The following is a 27,205-nucleotide window of genomic DNA, read 5'->3' as shown; positions in this document are numbered from 1 at the left end:
TTTTGGTCAAGGTCTGTGCATAGCATCTGAAGAGGATTCACTTTAGAGGAGATTAATGCCTCCCAGAGTTTGTTTCTTTTGATGATGATAAAACATCTCCTCTCTGCCTGCAGCCAGCATCTGGAAAACATTGGTCTTGGGAGACGAAAGCTGTCAATGCTTGACCTTCATTTTTACTCCCTTTTCCTTTTCTCAGGTCTCTTTATTCAGGGAATGTTTTATTCTCCATATTCGTTAATATGTATCCACATTTTTAATGTTTATACCTGTTTACTGTTTCGGTAGTTGTTTTTCTGGGAATGTGTCCCAGGAAATAAGCCAAATGTAGAGAGACGTAGGTACATAGTTATTTATCATCACATTGTTTATTATACCAGTATATGGGAAACAAATGTTCTTCAACATGAAGCCAGGTAAATAAATTAAAATATAGCTATATCATAGAATGCTATGCAGTCACTAAAATAGATGTCCCTATGTGGAAGGCAATGCACCCTATATTGCTAAGTTAAACAAACAAGCAGGGCTGGAGATCAGCTCAGTGGTAGAGCACTTCCCTAGTGTGCACAAGGCCCTGCTATCCATCTGCAGGCCTGTGGGGAAAAAACAAACGAACAAAGAACAGCATTTAAAATGACCCTATTTATACTAAATACAGTTTTGTTTATTTGTTTAAAACCGAAAGACATAAATTTTTATTTATATATGCAAAGCCCGTAATAGTAGTAATTTCTGGAGGGAATACCCTTACTTCTCACTTGGTAATCTTTTGAATTGTTTTTTGTTTGTTTGCTTACACAGTAATTATTATTGGGAGGAAATTTTATTCACGTTTCATTGTGACAGCTACTTTGTTCTGAGCATCAGAAGCCTAGGAAAGACTGGTCTAAGTTGGTCCTGAACGCTAGCCCTGGGCTCTATTGTCACTTTATCTCTGAGCCTCAGCTTGTAAAATCAAACTAATAATATATATTTTTTGATACTTGGGATCAAATTCAGGGGTGCTTAACCACTGAGGCGTATCCACGGCCCTTTTAATTTTAATATTTTTATTTAAAAAAAATTTTTTAGAAGTTGATAGACCTTTATTTTATTCATTTATTTACATGTGGTGCTGAGAATTGAACCCAGTGCCTCACACAGGCTAGGCAAGTGCTCTACCACTGAGCCACAGCCCCAGCCCCTTAATTTTTATTTTTAGACAAGGTCTCACTAAGTTGCTGAGCCTGGCCTAGAACTTGGAATCCTCCTGCCTCAGCCTCCCAAATCACTGGGATTATAGACATGCCCCACCATGCTCAACTTGACTCATAATCTCCACCCTGCCCCATCCTGGGGTTATTGTTAAGAATCAAACAATAATTGTCAAGTAAGATAATAGCTGTAGATGAACTCTGAAAGACTAAAAGATCATGCAAATGTGAGAAGTTAGAGGCTACACTTTAAAGGATGGAGGTCCAGTGGTATAACTTCAGACAGAAAAAATATTGGAATCACACTCAACATTGTCCCGAGTGGCTCTCTGATCTCTTGCTTTTCCATCACTAATAGTCAACTTGAAAGTTTCCCAGTCATCACCATAGGAAGAGACAGTCATCCTCAAACCTGTTTAAACCAAGACAGTCAGAGGGTCTATGCAACTTTGTGAAACTGTCCATGTATCTCTTTTCGTATAAAAGGAACGTGTATGGGCTGTAGGAAATTTAGGAACGTGTATGGGCTGTAGGAAATTTAGAAGCTGCTCCTTCAACTCCACCTCTGCCCTTACCTTCCATAAGCCTCAAAATGTCATCCAAACAAAACCACCAGGGACATTTTGCTGTACTTGCTTCTAGTCCTCAATTTGCTACGCATTGAGAGGTTTTATCCTATTTATTAGTAGATCATATTAAGTATTTTTGAAAGAAAATAGTTCTCCATGACATTTAACATAAAACCAATGAAGTTACACCACCCCCTCTACCCTGAATCCCCAAATAGGAAATGACCTTCAACTTGTTAAGCTGTTTCTTTTTGTATTTATCTCCATAGATCTGAGTAATAATCCTGTGAGACTAGTTCTTGGTTTTTTTTTTTTTTTTTTTTTAATTGATAATATATTTTTTAAAAAATATTTTTTGTTTTAGATGGACTTTATTTTCTTATATGATGCTGAGAATCGAACCCAGTGCCCCACACGTGCTAGACAAGTGCTCTACCACTGAGCCACAACCCCAGCCGGATAATACTTTGTATTAACTTCCTCTCTGGGGCATCAGCATTTAGACCTGTCATCTCTGCTTCTTACCTGCTAGCACACCCATTTCCCTATCTTCCCATAGAGGTAATTTCATACTTTTTGGTAAAATCTATAGTTCACCTAATATTATGACCAAATATTTTTTTGTTGTTGTTGGTGAGTCACATCATCTAATACAAATACATTTATTTTTTCATACAGCTTTTTTTTTAGAGGTAACAATGCCTTCTATTTTTTTTTACCAACCTAATAAAAAGGCAGTCCAAAACTTAACCAACAAAATGTAAAACTCCTTACTAAAAGTCAATTGCAATCATTGCTTTAGGAATTTGATTGCTCCCCCCCCCAACCCCCCACACTTTGGAACCATTCCTTCTAAAGCCCTTTCCCTTCTATTTTCTAATGTTGTGTCCCTGAACCTTCTGCCTGGCCACTGACCCGAGACTCTCCTCCTCCTCATTATCTTGGGTTTGTTCTCTCTCTCTCTATCTATCTCTCTCTCTCTCCCTCTCTCTCCCTCTCTCTCCCTCTCTCTCCCTCCCTCCTCCCTCCTCCCCCCTCCCCCCTCCCCCTCTGCCCCCCTCCCTCTCTCTCCCTCTCCTGTGATGGGTCTCAGGTCTGCCTCTTTCTTCATATGGATGGTGTACATCCTCCAATAGCTTTCTAAAAACAGTTTATGGGAGAATTAATTTTTGAAAACATCAGTTTCTGAAAATGTTTCTATTTTAGCCTCACCTATAGTTGGCTGCATTTAGAGGATTCTAAATTATAGGCAATTTTTTTTTTCCAAATTTTTGAAAGTATTATTTCATTGTCATGTAACCTCCAGGGCTGCTATTGAAAAGTTGAATTCTGTTCTGCTCTCTGATTGTCTGTTTTCTTTTCTCTCTGCAGAAATTTTTAAATAACACCATTATTGAGATATCATTCATATGTCATAAAATTTACCCATTTAAAGTACACAATATAATCATTTTTAATCTGTTCTCAGAGTTATTACCACTGTCCAATTTTAGAATATTTTTGTCACTTCCCATTCCCCCTTCCCTAACTACAGAAACCCTAATCTACTTTGTCTGTATAGATTTACCTTCTGGAGACTTGATGTAAATGGATCCTTTGTGACTGGTTTCTTAGACCTAGCATGCTAGTTTCGGAGTTTGCTGGTGCTGTAGCCTATAATCAGTATTTCATTCCTTTATAGTTGAATAATGCTGCATAGTATTGATGGACCACATTTATTTATAGGTTCATCAATAAATAAGCATCTGGGTTGTTTCACTTTTTTTGTTATTATGAATAATACTGATATGAACATTCACATACAAGTTTTTGTGTGAATATATTTTCACTTCCCTTGGGTTTATGCCTAGGAATGGAATTGCTGGGTTGTGACTCTGGGGCTGCCAAGTTGTTCTCCAGAGAAGCTGTGCCATTTTGTGATTCTATTAGCAATCTCCGAGGGTTACACTTTCTTACCTTGTTGCCTCAGGTGTTAACTATTTTATTTCAGCCATCCTAGTGGTACAAAATAGTATCTGATTGTGGTTTTGATTGGCATCTTCCTAATCAATAATAATATTGAGCCTCTTTTCATGTGCCTTTTGGCCAACTGCATATCTTCGGAGAAATGTCCATTCATATCCTTTGCCCATTTTTTAAAAACATATTGTCTTTACTGTTGAGTTGTGTAAGTTTTACATGATATATGATTTGTTCAGATTTCCTTCCATTCCACAGATTCATTTCACTTTTTAGATGAATCCAGAAATCCAGTTTGGATTTTCTTTGGTCACTTAGACTCTTGCTATCATAATGAAGAAATGCTGGCCTAATCAAGGCCACAGAGACTTATTCCTGTGTTTCCTTCTAGTTTTTACATTTCCACTTTGGTCTTGGGTGCATCTTAATTTTTATATGAGGTGAGGTAGGGATCCAACTGCATTCTTTTGTATGTGGATATACGGTTGTTTTTGCATCATTTGCCAGGGTGTTCTTTCTCCATTGACTTGCATTGGGATCCTCATACAAGTAAGCATTTATTCCAGGACTTTCTGTTCTCTCCCATTGATCTCTACATCTGTCATTATATGAAGACCACACTATTGTGATTACTGTAGCTTTTCTTTCCCCTCCCTGGCACTGGGGATTGAACCCAGAGGTACTCTACCCCTGAGCTACATCCCAGCCCTTTTTATTCTGTATTTTGAGACAGGGTCTCACTGAGTTCCCAGTACTTGCCTCGATCTTGCCATCCTCCTGCTCAGCCTTGCAGTGGCTGGGATTACAGGTGTGTACCAGGGCAGCTGACTGATGACTGTAGTTCTGGGGAAAGTTTTGAAATCAGGAAATGTGAGTCTTCCAACTTTGTTTTTTTCTTTTTCCTCTGTGGAAGACTGCCTACACATCTCTGTTTTTCTGAAATCCCCCTGTTGGGCACATTGCTGAGGGCCTTTTACGGTCATTGTTGGGGATACTAATGGACCATATCGATGCGGAAGTTTGTATCCTGTGGAACTGAGGAATTTCCATATATTTTAATTTTGAAAATTCTTCTGTTTTCCCTCTTCTTTCTTTCTGTTGGCATATTTTGCCCATTTTTAAAAAGTTGGATTTCTATCTTCTCAGTACTGAATTGTGAGAATCCTTTCCTTATTCTGGACACAAGACCACAATCATATATATGTTGTAAGTATTTTTTCTAAGCACTGGCTTTGCCATTTTGGTGTTTCTAAGGATGCCTTTTGAAGAACAGCAGCTTTTAATTTTGATAAAACCTGACTGATGAACTATTGGTAGTTTGCAGTTTTTGTTTTCTAGCTAGGAAATCTTGGCCTAACCCAAAGCTGTCAGGAGCTCCCTTTAGGTCCAACAGCCTTGCACACGCCCCATGTTTGGAGATTCCTGGTATTCCTTCCTTATCTAATCCTCCCTCTGACTCAGTGTTTTCCAGTCGCATCTCTAACCAGGACTTCGGACTCTATTGGGGCATAACTGTCCTTTGCTGCCCTCTTGCCTCTTAGTTCTTTGCACAAAATCTTTTTGCCAGCAAAACCATCATACTCTGGTTCCACTGAAAATCTTCCCCTCCTGAACTCTGTTGCCACAGTTTAACACAAATGTTTTGTCTTTTTTTGTTTTTTTTTTTTGTTTTTTGTTTGTTTGTTTGTTTGTTTTTCCTTCCTTAATGAGGCTTAGGGTCTAAGCTCATCCTTAGTTCCTTTTCAACAAAAATTTCCTGTCTGCCCACCAAGGGCCCAGGCCCTGTCCCTGGGGCACACGTAGCCAGACTTTGGCCCTGCTGTGCTTCCAACCTGGTGCACAAGGTCAAGCACATCATTAGGGGTGTGATCAGTGTGGCAGTTGAACAAAGGCTGATGTGGACACACTTTCTCCCTGAATTCTGAACCAACCAAGAAAAGACTACTTGAGGCTGATCAGGGTCAAAGGATGGGGTTTTTGTTCCTAGTAAAACTAGGGACTGGAGATCAAGGCACTTGCCCACGACCACTAGTCTTCCTCTTCCTCCCTATTCCATCAGACTTACCCAGTGGTAAGAGCAGCTGCAAAACTACATGCTTCCCTTCCTCTGGAGGGGGAGGAGATGGCTCTACAATATGACAGGACTCTGAAAAAAGGTGGAGCCAAGTTTGGGCCAGGGCACACCCTTCCCCTGTCTCCTGCCTCTCCAAACAGATAAGGGAGGGAAGGAGCAGCCAGGGCAGACAGAGGAGCAGAGGCTTCTGCAGGACTGCTTCAGGAGTTTCAATTTTATGGACTCAAGTAGTGAGGAGCCAAATTATTCCCAAAGCCAAAATGGTAAAAATTCTCTAGAAAATGTTACAGGGCAGGGGAGCCCCATTTTTTTATTGTCTGTGGCTGCAAGGAATGTGGAGAGGTCTCCAAAAGAGAGAATGGCACTCGAAGCTTGGCCTTTTTGTCACCAGCCAGCAGCAAGATATGGATCTCACACCAGAATGAAAGTCAGCCGCGTCATGAAGCACACTGTTCACCTGCACTGACGTCTGTGTAGCAAGACTTTCTCTTAAAATATCTTTGTTTTCAATTGATACAGAGTGGTTGTACATATTTACGGGGTACGGTGTGACCTTTCAGTGCAAGTACTTGCTATGAAATGATCAGATCTGGGTAACTGGCATGTCTGTCCCCTCCCACATTTCTTTGTGTTAGGAACATTCAAAATTCTCCTTAGCGACTCTTTTGAAATGCAGTTCAGCACCCTCGTCTGTAGTTGACAGTGACCAGAGAGCGTTAGAAGTTGTTCATCCTGCCCAGCTGCACCCTACCTGTTAACCAGCCTCTCTCACCCACTCTCAAGCTCTGCCAATCACCACGGTGTCCTCTGTTCCCTTGAGAGCAACTTTTTGGCCTTGAGAGCAAGAGGTTCTAGGCTTCCTGTGCCTGACTTAGTTTACTCAGCATGATGTTCTCCAGTGCATCCATGTTTTTGTGAATGACAGCACTCATTTCTTTTTTGTGACTGATGCTTCATCTTGTATTCGTACCACATTTCTTTGTCCACTCTTCCCCCAGGGAACACCACACTCGATTCCATTTCTCAAGTTTAGTGCTGCAGTAAACATGGAAGCGCAGATGCTTCTTCAACTCACTGATTCATTTCCCTTGGATGTATACCCAGAGTGGGAGTGCTGGGTCCTGGGACAGTTCTGATTCTGGTTTTTTGAGACGCCTCTTCTCTGTTGTCCATGGTGGCTGCACCAATCTGCATTCTTGCCGGAAGTGCGGGAGCAGCCCAGAGTGGGGCCGTCCTGAGGAAGCCAAGTCCTGATCTGCTCATTCTGGCACTTGCCTGTACCCTCCCTGGGTGTCTCACTCGCCCCTCCCTGCCTTGTCATGAAGAGTGAATGGTAGTCGACAGCCCATGGGTACATAAGACACCTTTTATCTGTGTCTGGCCAGGTGATCGCCATGATCAAGGGCCTGCAGGTGCTCATGGGCAGGATGGAGAGCGTCTTCAACCAAGCCATCCGGAACACCATCTATGCAGCCCTGCAGGACTTCGCCCAGGTGACGCTGCGCGAGCCCCTGAGGCAGGCAGTGCGGAAGAAGAAGAACGTCCTCATCAGGTGAGCCTTCCCATGGCCTTTTGGGGGGCACATCAAAAAAGAAGAGGTGCCAGGTGTAGGCTGGAGGGGAAGCCTACTCAGCTTCCAGGTTAGCTCTGAGCATGCAGATCCTGCCAGTAAGTTCTGGTGGGAGACTGACATTCGGGAGGAATGAAGCCTCTAAGTCAGAATTCAGAGACGAATCTAACCACCGTCAAGCTGTGTGAATGTACTCAAATGGCTTCTTCAAACCTCGGTTTTCCTTATTTGTAAAATGAGAATAAGGGTTCCTCCTTCATAGCCATTATCCCCATGGCTGTGAGCTGAAGAAGTGAGATTAATTTTCTTATAGACGTGAACACACAGCAGCATAGAGAAAGTAGGGAACAAGTGTCAAGTTGTTATTAAAACTTTAAATATACAGAGATTTAATTGAACTGGTGAGACTCTCTGACAGCTTGAAAGGAAAAGTGACGCAGGCCCTGTCCCACTGCGTGAACCAGAAGCTGTTCTGACACCGGGGGCCTCAGGAGCATGCAGGATGCCCACTACAGTGCAGGCCCCTGGCTGTCCCTTCAGGCTGTTACCCCTGCCCCTCTGGGGTGGGCCCCGGGAGGAGTGCTTCCTGCACCCGAGTCGTTCTAACGCAGGAGGCCTGGCACCCGTGGGCCTGGACGCAAAGGCTCACATGTCTCCTTCCGAGCCTGAGAACTGGTCTGAGTCTCCGTTCTTCCTTCCCCAGTGTCCTGCAGGCAATTCGGAAGACCATCTGTGACTGGGAGGGAGGCCGAGAGCCCCCCAATGACCCATGCTTGAGAGGAGAGAAGGACCCCAAAGGTGGATTTGACATCAAGGTGCCCCGGCGTGCCGTGGGGCCATCCAGCACACAGGTACAGGCCAGCTTCCTTGACTCGAGGCCAGCTGGGCCATCGAGGGACATCATGGCTGGGCTGTGGGACAGTGGGACTGGGGGGTCCTCAGTCAGGAGGGGCAGGGTGGAGTAGCTGTTTTGGTCTTACTCTGACATCTTGTTTGATATAGGAAGGAGAACCACTGGCCTAAGATTCAGGAGACCTGGATTCTAGTCCTAGATACCTGTGTGACCTTGGGCACGTTACACGATCTCTCTGTGCCTCAGTTGTCTAATCTGATCAGTAGGGATAGTACCATACCTACTTAGTCTGGCTGTCTCCTAGCCCTATGAAGTCCAGATTCCAAAGTGCAGGAGGAGTTTAAAGTGGAATCTGTATGCACCTATCCTGTCCACTTCTAATAAATCCTGTCCCCTTTCCCTGCAGTAGTATCCTAGTGTGGAAATTCACAAGTTCTTCCTCTGACTTGCTGTGTGATCTTGCGCAAGCACCCTTACCTCTCTGGGCTCTGATTATTTTCTCTGTAAGATGAAAACTTGGAATGAGATCATGTTACTGTCAAAAGGCTACTTTTTCTTGTTCCCACATGCTGCCATTCCCCTACCCCGCCAAAAAAAAAAAAAAGATGGCATTTAAAAACCCTTGGTTCCTAGAGAAACCCTAACAATCATAAGTAAGAGTGACCAGTGGGAACTTCTGCACAAGACATTGCCTGTGGCTTGGCCAGAGAAGTCATAAAATTAAAGGGGAAAGAGTAATCTGGGCAGTGGAGTTAAATTCTTGCCTCCTATTTAAGGATAGCTAGTTCCAGATCTGGCTTTTGCACTATTTTACAAAAGCAGATGGATCTCGGTGCATCTTTAAGCAGACCCAGAAGCCCCAGGCTGGGAGCCCTGCTTCACGGACCATCAGGCCTCTCTGTTCTGCTCCACGATGGGCCACCTACGGCTCCTCCCGCCCCCCCTCCCTGTGTGTGTGTCCGTGTCTGGCAGGGCCGGGGCTGGCGGGGTGGGGGCGTTCTCGGCAGCCAGGTACCTTCCCTTGGCTTCACGGCCCTCCGTGTGCGCTGTTCTCACCTGCTGGTTGTTGAGATCCCAGCAAATAACTCGGTGTGACGCCTAGGGCCAGAGACCTTCCCGGCCCAGAGCACTCTGGCAGGGAGGGCCGAGTAGGTGTTTCTGTGAATCTTGAGACATGGATGAGGAGGAGAGAGAGGGCAGAGGGAGTGAGGGAGAGCACTGGTCTGGGTACCGTGAGAGGGGAGGGCCACCTACAGTTAACCCCAGACACCACCAAGGCACGACAGGAGAGGTGGCACACACCCCGGGACAGCCAGGGCCAGAACCCACAGAGACAAACCAGTTCCAAGCCCCCACCCAGTTCACAGATGGGAAAACTGAGGTCCAGAAGGGAAGTGACTTGTCCAAGTCACAAGGTGGGTCCCAGGTGGAGGTGGGACAAGAACCCAGGTCTCCTGACTCCCACCCAGGGCTCTGTCATGCCTTCGGGACCCAGTAGACATGGGCGTCCTGCAGCTGGGCTCTAGGCTTGGAGTGAGTAGTGGTCTGTCCTGGTAGGTGGGGACAGCGTCTCCCCTCCGAGGCTGAGGCCAGCGTTCCAGGAGTTGAACTGCACAGGTGTCCTCGGCAGCCGGAGCAGACTGGACTCAGAGGCTCCTTCTTGGAGGGCTCCAAAAGCCGTCACTAGAACAGTGCTTCTCGAGTCTTAGGGATGGTGAGGCATGTCCACCAACAGGGTCACAGGTGGTGGACTGTCCAGAGAACCTGTGGCCACGGCCACCCTCCTCCGGAAGGCGCGTCTGTGGCTGCACCGCCCAGTCAGCGAGCAGTGGGGGAGACCCCAGGGCAGATCGGCAGGCGGCCGCGGAGCGTGGTTGTTGGGAGGTTGGCCAGCCTCAGGCGGTCCCGCAGTCGCGCCGGCGTTCCCACCGTATGCAACACCTCTCGCTTTTCTCTCTCTCTCTCTCTCTCCCTCTTCCCTGTCTCTCCTGCCCTCCCATCCCTCTTCCTTCTCTCCTATCTATGTCTTAGGCCTGCCAGTGGTCCCCGAGGGCTTTGTTTCACCCCACTGGTGGCACACAGGGCCGAAGAGGCTGCCGATCCTTGGTATTACACCGCCCGGCTGGGTTGGTTTGGGTGCCCTTCTCCAGGAGGCAGCGGGAATGGACTAGCCTGGCTCCTCAAGGCCCCTTCCAGCCCTCAGATTCACAGACAGATGGTGTGGAAAGATCTAGATTAGCAGAGACAACCCTACTGCACTTGCGCCCTTTGCACGTAGGGCACTCTGTAAGCAGGAGTTAATTGTCTAGTAGCCTCCTGTGTAAGTACCAATGTTAACCGCGGTCCACCCAGAATTTCTGGCAGGCTGTGCCATACAGCCCAGGCCACCAGGGGGCGCTGTCATCCACTAATGGATTCAAATTGCCGAGGATCAGAGACTTAAGGTGGTGGGCGGGACTCATTCTGGTCTTAACCCACTGCACAACGCCTCAGAATGTTAGAGCCGAAAGAGACTGGTGTGAGAAAATATCTGGTCCTGTCTCTTCGTGTTAGATAACTGAAGCCCAGAGTGGGAACTTGGTTGCCTAAGGTCACACAGCAAGTCACCAGCAGTAACTGGCCTTGAACCTGGGTGTTTTGACTCCCAGTCCTGTGCTCCACCCATGGTGCCACCTGAAAATGACTCTAGAGTGACATGGAATGAGGTTCTCTGATGCCTATGCCCTTGGCTAAGCAGGACAAACAGGGACCTCTCCCCGGGCCTTGAACTACTAAGTGTTTCAGGTCCACCTATCTGGGGATGTCAAGGGACTCTGGGAAGAACTTCCCTCCTAATCTGGTTGGCCTCTCTCTTTGAGGTTTCACAGGGGCTGGGGATACAGCTCAGAGGTAGAATGCTTGCCTAGCATGCGTGAACCCTGGGTTCAATCCCAGCACCACACAGAAAGAAAAGAAAAAGAGTTTTCACAGTACAAATTCACTTCTCCACCTAAACTGGTGTTTCCTTAAACTAGTTCTTTTTAAGAGCAGAAAGTAAATAAATACATACATACAGCACAGAGCACCCGGCCCCCCCAGGGCGAGAGCCAACCCCTGACCTTCTCGTTTTTCTTTCTTCTTCAAGCTGTACATGGTGCGCACCATGCTGGAATCACTCATCGCTGACAAAAGCGGCTCCAAGAAGACCTTGAGAAGCAGCCTGGACGGACCCATCGTCCTCGCCATAGAGGACTTCCACAAACAGTCCTTCTTCTTCACGCACCTGCTCAACATCAGTGGTGAGCCCCAGGCCTGGCCCAGGGGGCAGAGGGCAGGGCTCCCACCTCCCAGAGCAACTCCAGAGAAGTCGCAGAGAGACCAGGTCATGGACCCAGAGGGCCATGTTTTGCCACCGAGGGAAAAAAAAATACATGCACTTTCTGGTGAACTTGGGTAGACAAGGCCAGACTCAGTGCTGCTAGTCTGACTTTGCTGCACTTGTGTGGTAGATGTTTGTGGCTACGTTGTCAGAAGTCCTTACAACAGGAGGATCAAAAATAGCAATGTGCACACACTGCCATGGTGGGCGGTAGGCATTAAGTCAGCCTTTCGTGATGCTGGGATGGACCCCAGGCCCTGTATATGCAGCAAGCAGCCCACCACCGAGCCTCACCTCTGCCCTCTAAAGCAGCTTTTTGGAGGTACCAGGAATCGAACCCAAGGCCTTGTGCACATTAGGCAAGCGCTCTACCACTGAGCTACACCCTTGCCTTTCTTTTTGGTAGCGTTTGGGTGGAACCTGGGCCGCGTGCATGCTAGGCAAGCATCCCACCACTGAGCCCCACCCCAGCCATCCAGATCAGCCTTTTGCTGCCAATCCACAGCTCTGAGCTCACTGGCAACTCGCTCCTCTCCAGAGAGGCTCCCAGTCTGCCTAACCCTGCACTTTCTACCTCTGCTTTGGTGGGATGCAGGTCATACTAAAATGTCGGACAGTTCAGGGTAGAGGGAGAGCTGTGTTCTATGGGTGTGAGTGTCTTGATGTGTCTGTTGGCGTGGAAAAGAGTGATCTTAACAACCAATCCAGGCCTCTCCGTGAGAGAGTGGCCTAGGTAGGACTTTTAAGGCCTCTGATCAATAAGGGATCCAGAATCACCACATAGAGAGGGTCAAGGAGCCACAATCCCATTGAAAGGGGGCACTTGGAGACTGCTTTTCAAGCTATTTGTATAAAATGCACATTTTTACACTTCGAGTGTGTGTGTTTCTGGATGGCACGATAGGGGCTGATGGGAAAGGTGGGGAGTCTAATCCCCACCCCCTGCCCCCTGCACTATGCGGTCTCAGCCACCTTCCAGTAGCTGCTAAGGTCCCTCCAAGTGCAGGATAGCAGGATCTACCTAACGTCTACTAATGAAGTGCCAGCTGGGCCTCCAGCAATGTGAGGACAACAGCAATAAAAGCTGAGAAAAACCGCGGAATTGAGATGCTGGGTGGTCCACAGCTGTCACTCAGGCTTCTTTCCCTTCTGCTTTCAGAGGCCCTGCAGCAGTGTTGCGACCTCTCCCAGCTCTGGTTCCGAGAATTCTTCCTGGAGTTAACCATGGGCCGGCGAATCCAGTTCCCCATTGAGATGTCCATGCCCTGGATTCTAACGGACCATATCCTGGAAACCAAAGAACCTTCCATGATGGAGTAAGAGGCAGACATGGGCCCACAAGAAGGTTCCTGGGGTGCAATGGGGGGGGATTGTGCTAGTGAGTTCTGTTCTTTCCAGAAGAAAGTCCTGAGTGAACCGGAGATGGAGCAGTGTGCCCACCAGGGAGAGCTCAGGCCGAGGACCAGGTCCCACAAGACCCTGTGCTCAGCCTTGCAGGGACTCACAAGTCCCAGCTTGCCCTCCCTTGGCTTGTCAATCCTGTAGCAGCCCTGCTTGGAAAAGAATCATCCTGTGGGATCTGAAAGCTAATATCCTTCCTACCACACCATTTCTGTTAGCCCTCGACTTATTTTTTCTGGCTGTGGTTCCATTAGCATCTGAACTTTTTATTTCTGTGGGCAGATGTAGAATAAGTCCTCCCCACGGGGAGGCACTGGGGACTGCAGTGAGTATGCACAGGTTGTCCTTCTAACTCTGAGCCTGCTCGCTGCCTCGCCCTGCCCTCTGTTTCCCCGTGGGTAAGTCTGTCTGTCTTAAGTGAGAGCATTAACGATCGCTAGCCTTGTCGCTCCTCTCCAGGTACGTCCTCTACCCTTTGGATCTGTACAACGACAGCGCCTACTACGCCTTGACCAAGTTTAAAAAGCAGTTCCTGTATGACGAGATCGAAGCGGAGGTAAGTGGCATCTTTTCTGTAATCCTGTTCCGAGAGACAGGATCTTTCAGATCTTTTAGTGCAAAGTTGGGGATCAGTGACTGGCTCTGAAGAGAGAGCTTCATAATCGCCATGACCATCCAAGGAGATCGTGTGCAAACCCAGACCCAACCTACCCCCGGCTCATCACCTGCTCCCTTTCTTCTCCTCTTGTCCCCACACTGTTCTGCACCATGAGGGGCTTGTGTGCTTTGTATGGATACCCAAGTTCTGTCTACCACCTCTGCTGACTAACTTGCCCCTGGGCCACCCTAGGGCCAGGGGTGCACACACCTGAAGTGCAGTCCATGCTCAGGGGGAACCCCAGGAGAAGACTTCACAGCCCTGGAAGGGGCTCAATCCACCTGGGCAGGGCCATGCAGAGCCGGTTCTGGGAGGGGAGCATGGGGTCAGAGTGAACACTTTGCATGGAGCAGGGTCCAGTGGGCACCATGTAGTTCCAAGTCCAGGGCAGAGGCCTCAGCTACCCGAGTGTGAAGGCAGCTCTATCCATCACACAGTGCTTTCGTGTTCTACTTAATATGTGGGGTGTCAAATAAAATCTGAAAGCTTTTGAACAGAGTTAACCTCACGGAGCTGAGAATTTAATAAGAAAAGAATCCAGGATTAATCTACTGAATTTGATCTGTCTCCTTTGAGTATTCCCATACCCTCCTGCTGCCAGAGGCTTTCCTCTTTCAAGTTCCTCCATTGGCCATTTCCTGCTTTGGCCACTGTTGGAGAACATGGTTCTGATTTTCTGTGTCTGGTGTGAACTTATCTTTCCCCCTGAGCTTCATGGTCCACCAACTTAAATGTAAGACTTTATACTTTCAAACTCAGATATTTAAGCAAAGTTTGAAGAAAGGGCTTTTACATTTCTAATAGTGTCTTTATAATCAAATTTGCAAAGCAAAGTAAAATCAGATGGAGGGAAAAGCCAAGGTCTAAGGGAAGAGACAGGCGGGGTGGGGGCTGCAGGGTTGATTGACTGGAGGTGGTGGAGGCTTCACTGGCATTTCCTGCTTTGTCTTCCCAGGTGAACCTGTGTTTCGATCAGTTTGTCTACAAGCTGGCAGACCAGATCTTTGCTTACTACAAAGCCATGGCTGGCAGGTAGGAGAGCCCCAGGGCTACGATCAGCCATCATTCTTAAGACTGGCACCTGGAAGTCATGGTTTTCTGTTGCAAAACCCTCCCTTCTCCTTTAACGTCTAAGGAAAACTGGGCAAATCCATGGGCTTGGACTTGGTGCTAGAATACATTCAAAAGGAAAATAGACAAATACGGTGCTGACCTCATGGAGACTACAAGGTAGTGGGGATAAAAACTGATCAATGAAGTTATGTGCTGTCCAGGAGGAAGAGTTCATGGGACTAGGGGGCTGTCTTAAGGAAGCAACATCTGAGAAGTGAAGTAAAACAAGGGGAGGGACAGGAAATTGCAGGCCAGATGCACTTCCTGTGCAAAGTCTCTGTGCTGGAAGTATAAAAAGGAGAGCATTCCTGCCTCATCGCGCTGGATTGGGGGTTTACTGTAGGTTAATGCATATTAGTATCTCACTCACAGCCACAAGAGGGGACAGGCCGTGGGATGAAGCTGGGTGGTAGGCAGGGCAGATCTTGCCTGCTTCCTAAGGCATTCGTCTTGGGAGGAAGGGAACGTCATAGAATGGTTTAAGAAGTGCAACAGTGACATGATTTGATTTTTATTTTTAAAAGTTTACCCTTGCAGAGATGTGAATGTATGACTCATGGATTGGAGGTGAGCAAGGGTAGGCATGTGAAAACCAGCAAGGAAGCCCATGAGAAGTCTGAGTCAGAGACTGTCAAGTTCTCCAGGTTCATTGATCTTGCTGATTTAAACCCCTGTGCGTTCCTGGGTTTGGAGAACCTATAACAGGATCCAGACACGGTGGTGCACACCTGTGATCCCACCTGCTCGGGAGGTGGAGGCAGGAGAATGGCAAGTTCAAGGCCAGCCTGGGCAACTTGGCAAGACCCTCTCTCAAAACAAAAAATTGAAAGGAGTGGGAATGTAGCTCAGTGCTAGAATGTCCCTGGTTTCAACCCTAGTACCACTAAATGAATAAATAAGAATAAAGAGAGAAAGAAAGGGGCTAAAAAACCACTAGCAGTTCAGGTCGAGATAAACCTCGAATTTTCCTTCTTATTGGAAATCCAAACATACAACCCATAACTTCAGGGCTGGGATTATGGCTCGGTGGTAGAGCATTTGCCTAGTGTGCATGAGGCCCAGGGTTCGAGCCTCAGCACCATCATAAAAATAAAATAAAGGTATTGTGTCCATCTACAACTAAAAAATTTAAAAAAAGAATTAACTTCAAGGATAGTTCCTTTTCTTAATTTTTCTTTCTGTGAAAAGGATTTGCTTCAGTTTGCTGTTGACGGGTAGTGTTGCTCAGATACATTTCAGACAGGAGTTGGTGTACAGCACGTGAAAGTGGCTGTCAACACAGCGTGTGCACTAAACAGTGACTCTGAAATGAGGGCAGGTGCAGAAGCCCGGCCTTAGCGTCTCGGGAAGGCTGAGGGACACACCCCATCACAAAGTGGTCACAGCAGAGTGGGTGGATCGGACGGGGCACGGGTTCTGGCCCAGAGCTGATCTGCCAGCTTCTGTAAGGCAGCTCTGACTGTGGAAATGTTGACTCTTTGTCAAACTCAGGCTCGATGGACCCTGGGTCCTCTGTGTATTTAGTCTATAAAATATCCTCATCTGAAATACGAATCTCAGTCCACACCCTTCCCCTTGCCATCTGTGCTTTTCAAAAGGGTGGCAGGTTGAGAAATTCGGAGAAAACCCAGGAGGGAAAGAGTAGGTCAATCCTGTGCATTAGAAATAAAATCCAGCCTCAATGGAAGCCATGGGTGTTGTTTTAAATTGTTCAGTAGCCGTAGGTTAAAAATGGAAAAGAAACAGGTAAATTAATTTTAATAACACATTGCACTTAACCCAACATGTCCAGGCTACCAGAATCTCAACATACAATCAATGTCAAACGTTACGAAAGAAATAGTTTTCATTTTTTTCTTTTTTCTCAGCCTTCAAACTCTCGTGTGCATTTTACAGCACATTTTAATTTGGACCAACCTCATCTCAAGTGTTTGGTACACACAGAGCTGGAGGCGGTGCCTTTGGACAATGCCAATTTAGAGTATATCTCTTTCTGCATAAAACCTTGAACCAGTTATGCCTAGAACACATCTCATGCCTCTACTGGGGCACACGTGGCCCCGTGACCCGGCCCCTAGACTATGGTGACAGGTGGCTTGCCACCATGTTTTCCAGCCAGTCCTACCTTCTGCTCGCTGGCCCTCTTGCCTGTTGACCCAGCTTCTTGTGTCTGTGACGGCCTTCCCCAGACATTTCATTTTAACCATTCACATCTCTGTCCTACAAAACCTCTGCGGAGAGACTTTCCCTGTCTCTCTCTCTAGAGAGACTTTCTCTGTTTCTCTGTGGAAAGACTTTCCCCGACTTCCTAACCCCAAAGGATCCTATTTTAGGTTTTCAAAGCACTCCTTATTCTGCACTGTCTGTCTCAGTGTGGAAGAGAGCAGTGCTCCTAACTCAAAGGGTTGTTGGGAGTTTACAAATGACTGTGTGTGTGTAAGTGTGTGTGTGTGTGGGGGGGTGCCTGGTAAATAGTGAACACTGTCCACACTGTTTTATTCCTCTGCTTACTTATGTACCATCAGCCTCAGTTCACTTGAATGTACCAAGGAACTTGGTACTGGGAATGATTCCTGGGATATGCTAAGCATGCACTCAGTTGCTTTTCTGGTAGATGAATAAAAGAAGAAAGCAGCTGTGTTAGTTGCCTTTCTGCCCCTATGACAAAATACCTGAGAAAAGCATCTTAAACAAGAAAAGATTTATTTTGGCCTACAGTTTCAGAGATTTCGTCCATGGTCAGCTGACTCCATTGTTTCTGGGCCTGTGGTGAGGCAGAACATCATGTTAGAAGGACATGGAGGAGCAAACCTGCTCACCTCGTGGTAACCAGGAAGCAGAGTCAGGAGCCATGGGGCAAAATATGCTCTTCAAAAGCATGTACCCAGTGACCCACCTCTTCCAACCAGGCCCTACTTCCTAAAGTTCCCACCACTTCCCAATAGTGCCGCAGCTGGGGACCAAGCCTTCAATGCATGAGCCTTTGAGGACATTCCAGATCCAAACTTTAACAGTGGCTTCCATAACTTCGAAAATTTATTTTATATACTGAGCTTCCATGTCTGGAGAGATTTGAAAAACCTTGCTCTAGAGCAGAAAGCAATCACACTAAAGACGAATAAGATAGCACTTCATGGGTTGGTCCTGTGGTCTGAGACAGATGTAGCTGAGCAATTGAGAGTCCTTTGCTGCCATGTTTACTGGCCCTATTTAACTTTGATCCTTTTCAGTGTCCTACTGGATAAACGTTTTAGAGCTGAATGTAAGAATTATGGAGTCATCATCCCATACCCACCATCCAACCGCTATGAGACGCTGCTCAAACAGAGACATGTCCAGGTACAGTGAAAGAAAGCCTCAGTGGAGAGGGATGGGCTAGGAGAGACTCTCTGAAGTCAGTGTGGGGATTGGAAATTAGAACTCTGCACGGTCTGCCCTGAAATTAGCCTGGTATGGGCCTGAGCGTAGAGGTCACACATGGCTCAGAATTTTACAAACCATAAAGAGCTTCCTTTGGTGCAGGTTTTAAGCTTCTTGGCTTATCTCCAGCATATCTCAGGCCAGTAGTGGCCACCAAAACCTTTGTCTTGCCCTGATAAGCTATAGCCCACTTTCAGTAGGCACTGCTGTGCAGACGTGGATAAATCCTCCCCAAACAGGGCCCATGTACTGGGCTCAGTGGAGGCAGGCCATGGTGCCTTTGAAATGAAGCATGTCAGGTTAAACCCGGGATAGAGCTTGTGGTTTATTTCTGTGGAATGATTCTGTTAACAAATTCAACCCCTGATATAGAGGAAACAAAACTGGGAGCTGAGAAACATCCCCATTTAAAAATGTTAATATGAGCCAGACACATGCCACAGCAGGGGCTTCCAGGCCTCCCTGCTGTTGGCCAAACCAGGGGCAAAAAGGCTTTGGTGCTGTGATCTCTCTGTGTGTGTTTGGTGGTCCCTGGTCCCTATGAAGGGCCAGAACTGGGGCAAGAAGATGCTTGAGGTAGAAAGGAAGAGTCTACCTTGCAGATCCTGGACATTCCCATCACCATGAGAAATCCAAGGCGAATGGAGAATCGTAAGAGGGAAAAACCATCTCCACCTCTGCCCACGTGGGCTTGCCGAGAGCTTTCCTTGAGCCTCTCAGATTACTGCCGTCACTTACAAAGCAGACAAAATTAGCCACGGGATATTAAATTCAGAGGGCTTCATGTGTGCATGAGATGGTTAAATGAGGCCTTTGGGGGGCAGAAAATTTTTCTTAAGAGGGAAGCAAAAATAATAATAATAGCTAAGAATAATCATTTGGCACCTATCAAAGCACAGAGCACACAGCTCGTGCTTAATAAATGTTGATTGTTATCTCCATAGCATCTCAATAATGCCCACATGTATCCCAGTGGAAATTATCTTAAGCTATAGTTTCCATCCTTTACTCAGCCCTTCACCCTCCTGCTTTCAAGTTCACCCCCATGAAGACACCAAATGGGCCCTTGCTCAGGTGATCGCTGTCCTCTGGTGACTGAGCTGAGCACAGGAAAGATGCAGGAAGTGCCTCAGGGCTAAGTGCAAGATATCGGCAGCAGTTGTAGAGGCCAGAGCCTCTCCTGAGCCTCTTCCCACAGCCTTGGTGGATTTTTCCTCCACTTTTTATGTTTCAAGACTCCAGGGAAACTGGAAGAATAATGTAATAGACCTCAGCTACCTCATAGCCAGATTTGTGATGAGTGACACTTTACCATGTTTGGATCACTCTCTCCTGCATATATTTTCTCCCTCATTCCCACATGGTGAGCACGAGTGTGTGAGGCATGTGTTAATAGGTGGACTTTATTTTAACCTATTTGAGAGTAAGTTGCACGTACCACTTTCACCCCTCCCCTCCTCAGCCTGATCTCCCAAGAACAAGGACATACTCTTACAAAATCAAAAGAGAATTGCCATCCCCAGGAGATTTAATGCTGCTCCTGTCACCAGATAATCCCTTTTGTCCCAGTAATGTCCTTTGTAATTTCAGTTCAGTTTCCTGTCAAGGTGTTGTGTTTGGTTGTTAGGTATCTGTGTGCGTTTTACGTAACCTTTTCTCTTTCTCCTCCTCCCTCCCTTGCTCTCTCTCCCTTTGCCTCTCCCTCTCTCCTTCCTCCCCTCCCTCTCTGCCCCACTCTGCCATTCAGCTGTTGGGCAGATCGATTGACTTGAACAGGCTCATTACACAGCGCATATCTGCTGCCATGTATAAATCTTTGGACCAGGCCATCAGCCGCTTTGAGAGTGAGGACCTGACCTCCATTGTGGTAAGACCTTCAGACTAGAATCCTAGCTGGAACGTGTTGTTAGCTGGTACTGGGCTAAAGAGAAGACATGGTTCTCTTTCCTGGACAAGGACTTAAATGGGAATATTTTTACCCTCCTGACTGACTGGGGTGATGGGTGGGGAGCGATGGGGCATGTTCTTGAGATCTCTAGAGAAGGCTCACCCTTAGGCACAGCTGTGTGTCCTTGGCATCTAAGGAGCTGAGCATCTACAGAGTGGTCCTCAGAAGCTAGGAAAGGTGGCACAACAGGGTGGGCTTTATGGCTGAGCAGTAATGCACAGTCCAGAGTGGCAATGCAGTCGGTTTACTGCTCTTCTGTCACCACTTGTAAAATTTCCATTTTACACTGTTCCCTGTAACTAATCCTGATACACAGCATGGACCAGGCCTGTCCCCTTCTCCTAAAAAATAGCAAATTGAACTGTTCTTTGTTCATTCTAAGAATTATCTGCTGAGTGACTGGTCTTTAAGTGAATCAGGGAAGACCACCACATTAATTCAAAAGCAGAGGAGTAGGAGGAATGAATGGAAATTGCTAGTAGAGTACCACAATTGTATTGCTGTAAACAAGATCCACTGGGCTAAGATTAGTAGGAAGAAACTTTATGAGAAGGATATTGTGTGATTCCTCCTCTGTGAGGTTCCTGGAGTAGGCAGATTGGTAGAGGAAAAAGTAGAACCGTGGTGACCAAGGAAAGGGGAGTTAGTGCCTAAATCGATGAGGGTTCACTTGAACAGGTATGTTTCCAGAGGTGGATGGAGGTGATGGTTACGTCACAGGGTAAATGATGCCACAGGCCATGCACTTACACACTTACAGACGGCCAGGATGGTGAATTTTCTATGAGGGAAATATGCCTTTTGTGAGATATATACATCTCACATAAATATATATACACACACACACACACACATATATACACACACACACATATATATACACACACACATATATATACACACACATATACACACATACATATATACACATACATATATATATATACACACACACATATATACACACACACATACATATATACACACATACATATATACACATACATATATACACACACACACACATATATACACACACACATACATATATATATGTATATGCCTTACCACAATAAAAAATAAATAAAAACCAAAAAAGAACTTTGAGAAGGAATAGGATATTGCATAGTTTCAAAGGATCTCCCTAAAGATATCATTGATTTCAAAGGGGACAAGAGTAACCTTACAATGGAAAGGCTGATAGGTACCACCTAGCCACATGTGGAGGGGAATATCACCAGTCCTAAGAGATAGTCTTGTTGCCATCATATGTTCTTGGCCAAATGCATAATCTCAATCTAGTCAGCAGAAAATATCAGATGAACCCAAATCACGTGCCATTCTAACAACAAAAACAAACACACATCAAGTGTATGATACTTTTCAAAAGTGCAAGGTGGTGAAAGATAAGGAAAAGATTGGGACGAAAAATGTAGAAACTGGGAATGAAAACTGAATCATGATGACTAAAAGCCTCATAGAATCATGAATTGATTCCTAGAATGGGGAGAAAAAAAAAAAAAGGATCTTAGGGGAAAAACTGGTGATATCTGAGTAAAGTCTGCCATTTAATTAATAATACTTTGCCAAAGTTGATTTCTTACTTTTGATAATCATGTGATGGATATGTAATGTTGAGGATATGCAGGTTATACTATTTTTATAGTGTTCCTGTAAGTCCAAAATCATTCAAAAATAAAGAGTTTAGAGGAGTTTTTTTAAGTGAACACCACAGTGATAAAAATAAAGTAAGTGTGAACTAGGACTCCAGAATCAGGCAGACCAAGGGCCCCTGTCCTGGCCCTGCCACTTGCTGACTGGATGATCTTGGGCAAGATACTTATCTGTCCAAGCAGTTTCCTCATCTGAAAAATGAAGACGCTATTAGAATCCACCTCATAGGGTCGTTCAAGGAATACAACAAGATACTACCAGGAAAGAATTTGGCATAGTTCCTTGTACTTGGTGAGCACTTAATAGTGGCTTATTAAAAAATTTAAAAAGGAAGAAGCAAAAGAGACATTTGGAGCTGCAGTGCAGTGCCCCCAGGGCAAATTCTGAGCGGCATTTCTCAGTAGGACTCACCCCAACCACCCGCTCACCTCACTCACACCTGAGGCACATGTGTATGAGACTCACAGCCACTTACATCAGGAGGCTAGAATAGCACGCATTTTGCTAGAAAATCATCTGGCCACCTCTATTTTGTGAAATACTTTCTCTTCTGTTGATGTCAAAATATGGGCAGTGATTGTCTCCAAATGGTAGGAATTTGGTTTTCTTCTTTCTTGTTTATCTGTATCATCTAGTTTTCCAGTAATGAGCTTGTATGGGGGGACAAAAAAATGGTTTTGGGTGTATGTGAGTGTGTCTCTGTGGCCTCTTCCCACCCCTGGAAAGGCATGGAATGTTCTTTTAGCTGGGAACAAAATCAAAACAAGCTGTGAAAGCCCTTGATCAGGTGAGACAGAGGCCCGCACCAGAGCACCCAGGTCCTGTGAGCCCATGGAGAACAGTGCCCAGGGATGCTTCCCCTCCGGGTCAGGCCCCCCTGGCTGTGTGACTGAGGAGCTCGCTCTTCTCCCAGAAACAAAGCAAGGAATGTGCTCTCCCTCCACCCTGAAAGCTCCATTCTGAGATGGGGAAGCTGCTGGATTCCCAGCTGGGAGAGCTTGCAGAGATTTGGGACTTAGTCATCCCCTTTTTTGCAGAGTTGAGCAAATAGAGTCTCAGTGAGATGTGAGGCTGAAGTTGACATTGGCAGACTGCAGGCTGTGGGGTATGTGTGAAATTTGGAGGCGATGTTGAACGTTTGGAAGGAGTCAAGTGCAACTTTGGCTCTGACACCACCACCACCAGACTGGCATTGCCAGATGGAGCAATTTCCTGAAAGTGATTACACTTTCCCTTGAATAGGCCCCCCTTGTCCTGCCACAAACCCCTTGGGCACACCTGAGTCATGTGGACCTCCCCCACCAGGCCTTGCTGAACCTGAGTTTGAGAGCTCTGTTTTTACCTGCCCAAGGTCACAGAGCTGAAGGTCATGGAGCTGGTCCACACTTAGTGTGGCCATCACTTGGGTCTCTTGATTCCTTGAAAAAAGCACTTTCCACTTCTGCTCTAAAGTTGTCCACTGTTTTATTTTCCCATTCTGCTCCCCTGTGTTGCCCCTCAGCAAACCGACTTTGCTGTCAAAAGTTCAGACTCTCTCAGAGGGCACCCACCGTGCTCCTGTGACCCTCTTAGCCCTTTCTGTACCTTGGCGCTGGGCCTTGGGTCCTGCAGACACACGCTCTTCTGATTACATAATGTGGAGGGAAAAATGGCCCTGCAGTTCCAGCCACGCCCCCCATCAGCGCAGTCATACACTCTCTCCTTGGGACTCCCTTGTAAGTGTTAATGTGCACTCATGAAACTTAAAAATCACTGAATGATAGGACAGAAATTTTCCCCTGGTTTCTCATCTTCAATTATCTTCCCCAAAACAGGGTACCACAGTGTGCCAGGGGACTCGGTGATCTCAGAAGTAAGCTCATTAACAGTAACCCACATATTTATTCATTTATTACCCATCCTAAGCAAGTGGGAACAGAGATACAGGAGAGTCAGCTAAGCCTCAGGAGACGGAAGCAGAAAACAAGATTCTGTGTTTCTGCCCTTCATTTACTTCAGGGTGCACAGTGACTGGAAACTTGTCGTTCTGGCTGCCTCCCCAGAATTGAAATCCAGATTTCGAGCACCTTTTGAAAAATTTATGATCTGTCACCACTAGCCCATGCTGATGGGGCAGCCATCAGGTGGAGTCTCAGAAGCAGCAGGGCCACCTCTATCTGGTGGGGGCTGTCCACTCTGCCACAGATAACCTATCCTGGGGCTTCCTCCCTATCCTACCTGGTCTCCATTTCTTAGCCTATCTGACCCCATAGCCATTTATGTTTGCAAGCTTTCAAACAGTTCTCCAACCTCAGTTTAGAGCATAGTTTGACTTCCAGGGCAATAAATGTCCACCCCAGAACTCAAGATTGGAAGTATGGACTGAGGCCTCCACTCCAGCAGAGCAGACTCCCAAAGGATGGGGGACCTTGCAGTGAGGAGAGTGGAGCTGGTTCCCTCCCTTGCATTGCCAGCCCAGCTCCACGTCCCTGTCATTAAGCTCGCCCACTGACTACCTCACCCACGGTGCGCTGGGAAACTGCCCTCGTGTTCTTCTTCCAGCCATGTTTGCCTTTCAAAGGCTGATCACAGCTCTCATGTCTTTATTTTGGGCCCTGTGTCACAGGGGCCAAGAACTGCTTATTTGGAATCAGAGCTGGATTCACATCCCAACCTGTTACGTACTCCCTGTGACCTTGGGGCAAGTTTCTGGACCTTCCGAGATTCAGTCCCCTTCTCCATGAAACAGGAACAGTTGTACTATCTCAAAAGACAGGTTAACCAAGATAATGTGGGAGTGGCCTCAAGTGCCACAGAATTTGGGCTGTCTTCTCTCTCTGCATGAGTTGTGTTTTGATTGTTTTCGATAGTAGTGATGCAGAAGCTACAGGACAAGGAGAAACCAAAGCAAGCCCAAAGGTTTTTCACTCGGTTTTTATTTCCCAACAAACGCAATGTCCTGCTATGCACAGATACCTACTGTGATCCCACTCTCTACCCAAAGGTGGAATTCTAAATGACCAGAGCCTACAGTGCGCACAGGTCCCTGGTCATCAGGAGCTTGCTACAGACTACATGTGTCTTTGCTACCCCTGTCTGAGGGGTCTACCATCAAAGGAAGAGGCTTTCTTCTCCCACCTCCTTTGAGGTAGACAGTGGTTAATCATATGTACTTTGGAGCCTGTCTTCCTGGATTTGAAACCTTCTCAAAGCCTCAATTCCTATGTGCTTAAAATAAGGACAGCAGCAACACTGACCTCATGGACCAAGACGAGATTTAAATGAGTTAACACATACAAAATTGGTACCTATTAATTAGGTTGAACCGAATGAATTTGTCAATAGATGGTAGCATTTGTGTTAAGAAAGCAAACTTCATATACTTCAATCTAATACTAAGCTCTAAATAGGGAGTATCTCATATTGCTTTCTGCAGGGCAGAGAAATAGCCTCTGGTGATATACAGTCACAGTGTTTTACTTTTCCTGTGACGCTGTGGGACGGCCTTTTTTCCTTACCTGTCTAGAAGCTGGAGAGCCATAAACATATTTTTACCCAAAAGTAAAAGGTGATAGGCATGTAGCCAACCCCAGCCCACCACCCTTCCTTGCCCCCAGTATAGTCTGACAATTTCTTCCACTTCTCAGAAACAGGGAACTTTGTCCTGTGCCACCGCAGAGGGTCCCAGGCCTCACGTAGGAGGTTGAGGTAGTGGGAGGGGCCTTCACTTGCATGAGGGGAGTTCATAGGTAGAACCGTGTCCGTGAGGTTGGGTGCAAAACCTGAGCAGCCACGGGCTCTCTCTGGCAGGAGCTGGAGTGGCTGCTGGAGGTGAACCGTCTCACACACCGGCTGCTCTGCAAGCACATGACACTGGACAGCTTTGACGCCATGTTTCGGGAGGCCAATCACAACGTGTCCGCTCCCTATGGCCGCATCACCCTGCACGTCTTTTGGGAGCTGAACTTTGACTTCCTCCCCAACTACTGCTACAATGGGTCCACGAACCGGTAAGGGAGTCAGTCCCCGGGCAAGGTGGGTGGGGCTAGGAGAGGGGTCAGGGTTGTGACCCACTGCCTCATCCCAACTGGGCCCAGCAGTGTGTCAGTGTGCTGCAGTGACAGGTGTCTCTGGCTGTCCCTGCTGGGTGCAGCTCTGATGGAGGTGAGGATACCAGAGTGAGCATGCAAACCTCATCCTGCCTCTTTGAGCCCTAAGGCTCAAAACGATCACATGACAGATGGCCCTCAGCTGTGAATGAGGAGAAGGGGGAAAGCCACAGGGCCTTGAGAGGTCACAGCTCCACCCAATCCAGCACAGGAAGTGATGCAAACCTTAAAGCGGGTGCTCGCCTCTGAGGAAGTAATGCTGGAGCTGAGATACGAAGGATGAGTAGGAATAAGTCAAGTCAGGTAGCGAGGCAGAGAACTGCAGGCAAGGTTTCTCAGAAGCCGAGAAGTCAGTCAGGGCGACACTCTGGAGTGGAGAATGGTGCTGTGACAGAGGAAGCAGGAACCGACCATGGGGACTCCAGAGGCCATGTCAGGATTATGTCCTCATGACCCTGGAAGACTTCAAGGCAGGGGAGCACCAGGATCACGTTGAACATGTGTGAGGACATCCACGTGTCAAACGCTTGCATGCAAAGCAGGCATGGTCTTGCAGAGCACACAGAACATGACGGTGGAACTCGCCTCCTGCAAGGAGCACAAGGCACTGAGGCGGAGACACGACCTAAGCCCTGTCCCCCAGAGTCGGTGCAACAAGTAACATACAGAACAAGTACAAAAGGAGGTTCAAAAATGCTCCCATCTGCAGGACCCTCAGTAGTCCAGGGGTCTGGCTCAGGGCGGGATTAAGCGAGTATGTGTTGAACAAATGGAAGCGTATGGGAAGAATCCACAAATGAACCTGAATGAACACACAGACCATGAAAAACTTCCAGTCCTATGAAGACTTAGGATTTTTAGTGCACTTGAGTAGGGAGCAGCAAATGACAGCTCAGGCCACAAATGTATCTACTGCCAATTGTTTTTTTTTACAGCCCATGAGCTGAGAATGGTCTTTGGATGGTGTGGGATGGGTAGGAAAGTCGAAGAATAATAGTATTTGGTGACATGTGAAAGTTATGTAAAATTCATGAGGTGTTTTGGAATGTTGCCGTGCTCATTCATTTGCTGTCATCTGCTGGTGCAGCTCAGTAGCAGGGCTGAGTACTTGTGCAGAGACCATCTGACTTGCAAAGCTGAACACAGTTGTTCTCTGGCCCTCTCTGGAGTTTGCTGAATCTACCTCTTGAAATCAAAGTGGAGGTGGAGGATGGAGCCACAGGGGGGCCATTTTCAGGCCCAGCCTTCACTTCTCGCCTCCTGTCCCCTGAGCTGCCACAATCCTAACTTGAGCCTGGGAATCTGGGCTGCAAGTTATCCCGTTGAT

The 27,205-nt window shown here is 46.9% G+C and overlaps 1 protein-coding gene across 3 annotated transcripts in view; it reads left to right on the top strand.

Moving 5' to 3' along the window:
• CYFIP2 (cytoplasmic FMR1 interacting protein 2) overlaps positions 1 to 27,205 on the top strand; it is a 121,026-nt gene that overhangs the window by 43,638 nt on the left and 50,183 nt on the right. For 2 of the 3 annotated variants that reach the window (XM_079144978.1, XM_079144979.1), the window contains exons 14-23: positions 7,181 to 7,347; positions 8,069 to 8,216; positions 10,250 to 10,324; positions 11,343 to 11,496; positions 12,736 to 12,892; positions 13,437 to 13,533; positions 14,591 to 14,667; positions 17,979 to 18,087; positions 19,916 to 20,035; positions 25,580 to 25,779. In XM_079144978.1, the coding sequence (XP_079001104.1) occupies positions 7,181 to 7,347; positions 8,069 to 8,216; positions 10,250 to 10,324; positions 11,343 to 11,496; positions 12,736 to 12,892; positions 13,437 to 13,533; positions 14,591 to 14,667; positions 17,979 to 18,087; positions 19,916 to 20,035; positions 25,580 to 25,779 (1,304 nt within the window). The remainder of the gene's footprint in view (positions 1 to 7,180; positions 7,348 to 8,068; positions 8,217 to 10,249; positions 10,325 to 11,342; positions 11,497 to 12,735; positions 12,893 to 13,436; positions 13,534 to 14,590; positions 14,668 to 17,978; positions 18,088 to 19,915; positions 20,036 to 25,579; positions 25,780 to 27,205) is intronic. The other variant, XM_079144980.1, reaches the window with a different exon arrangement.

This window comes from Sciurus vulgaris (assembly GCF_902686455.1).
Source record: "Sciurus vulgaris genome assembly, chromosome: 6".
NCBI classification, from domain to species: domain Eukaryota; kingdom Metazoa; phylum Chordata; class Mammalia; order Rodentia; family Sciuridae; genus Sciurus; species Sciurus vulgaris.
Note: the sequence above shows the minus strand (reverse complement) of the source record. Positions and strands in the feature narration are given on the sequence as shown.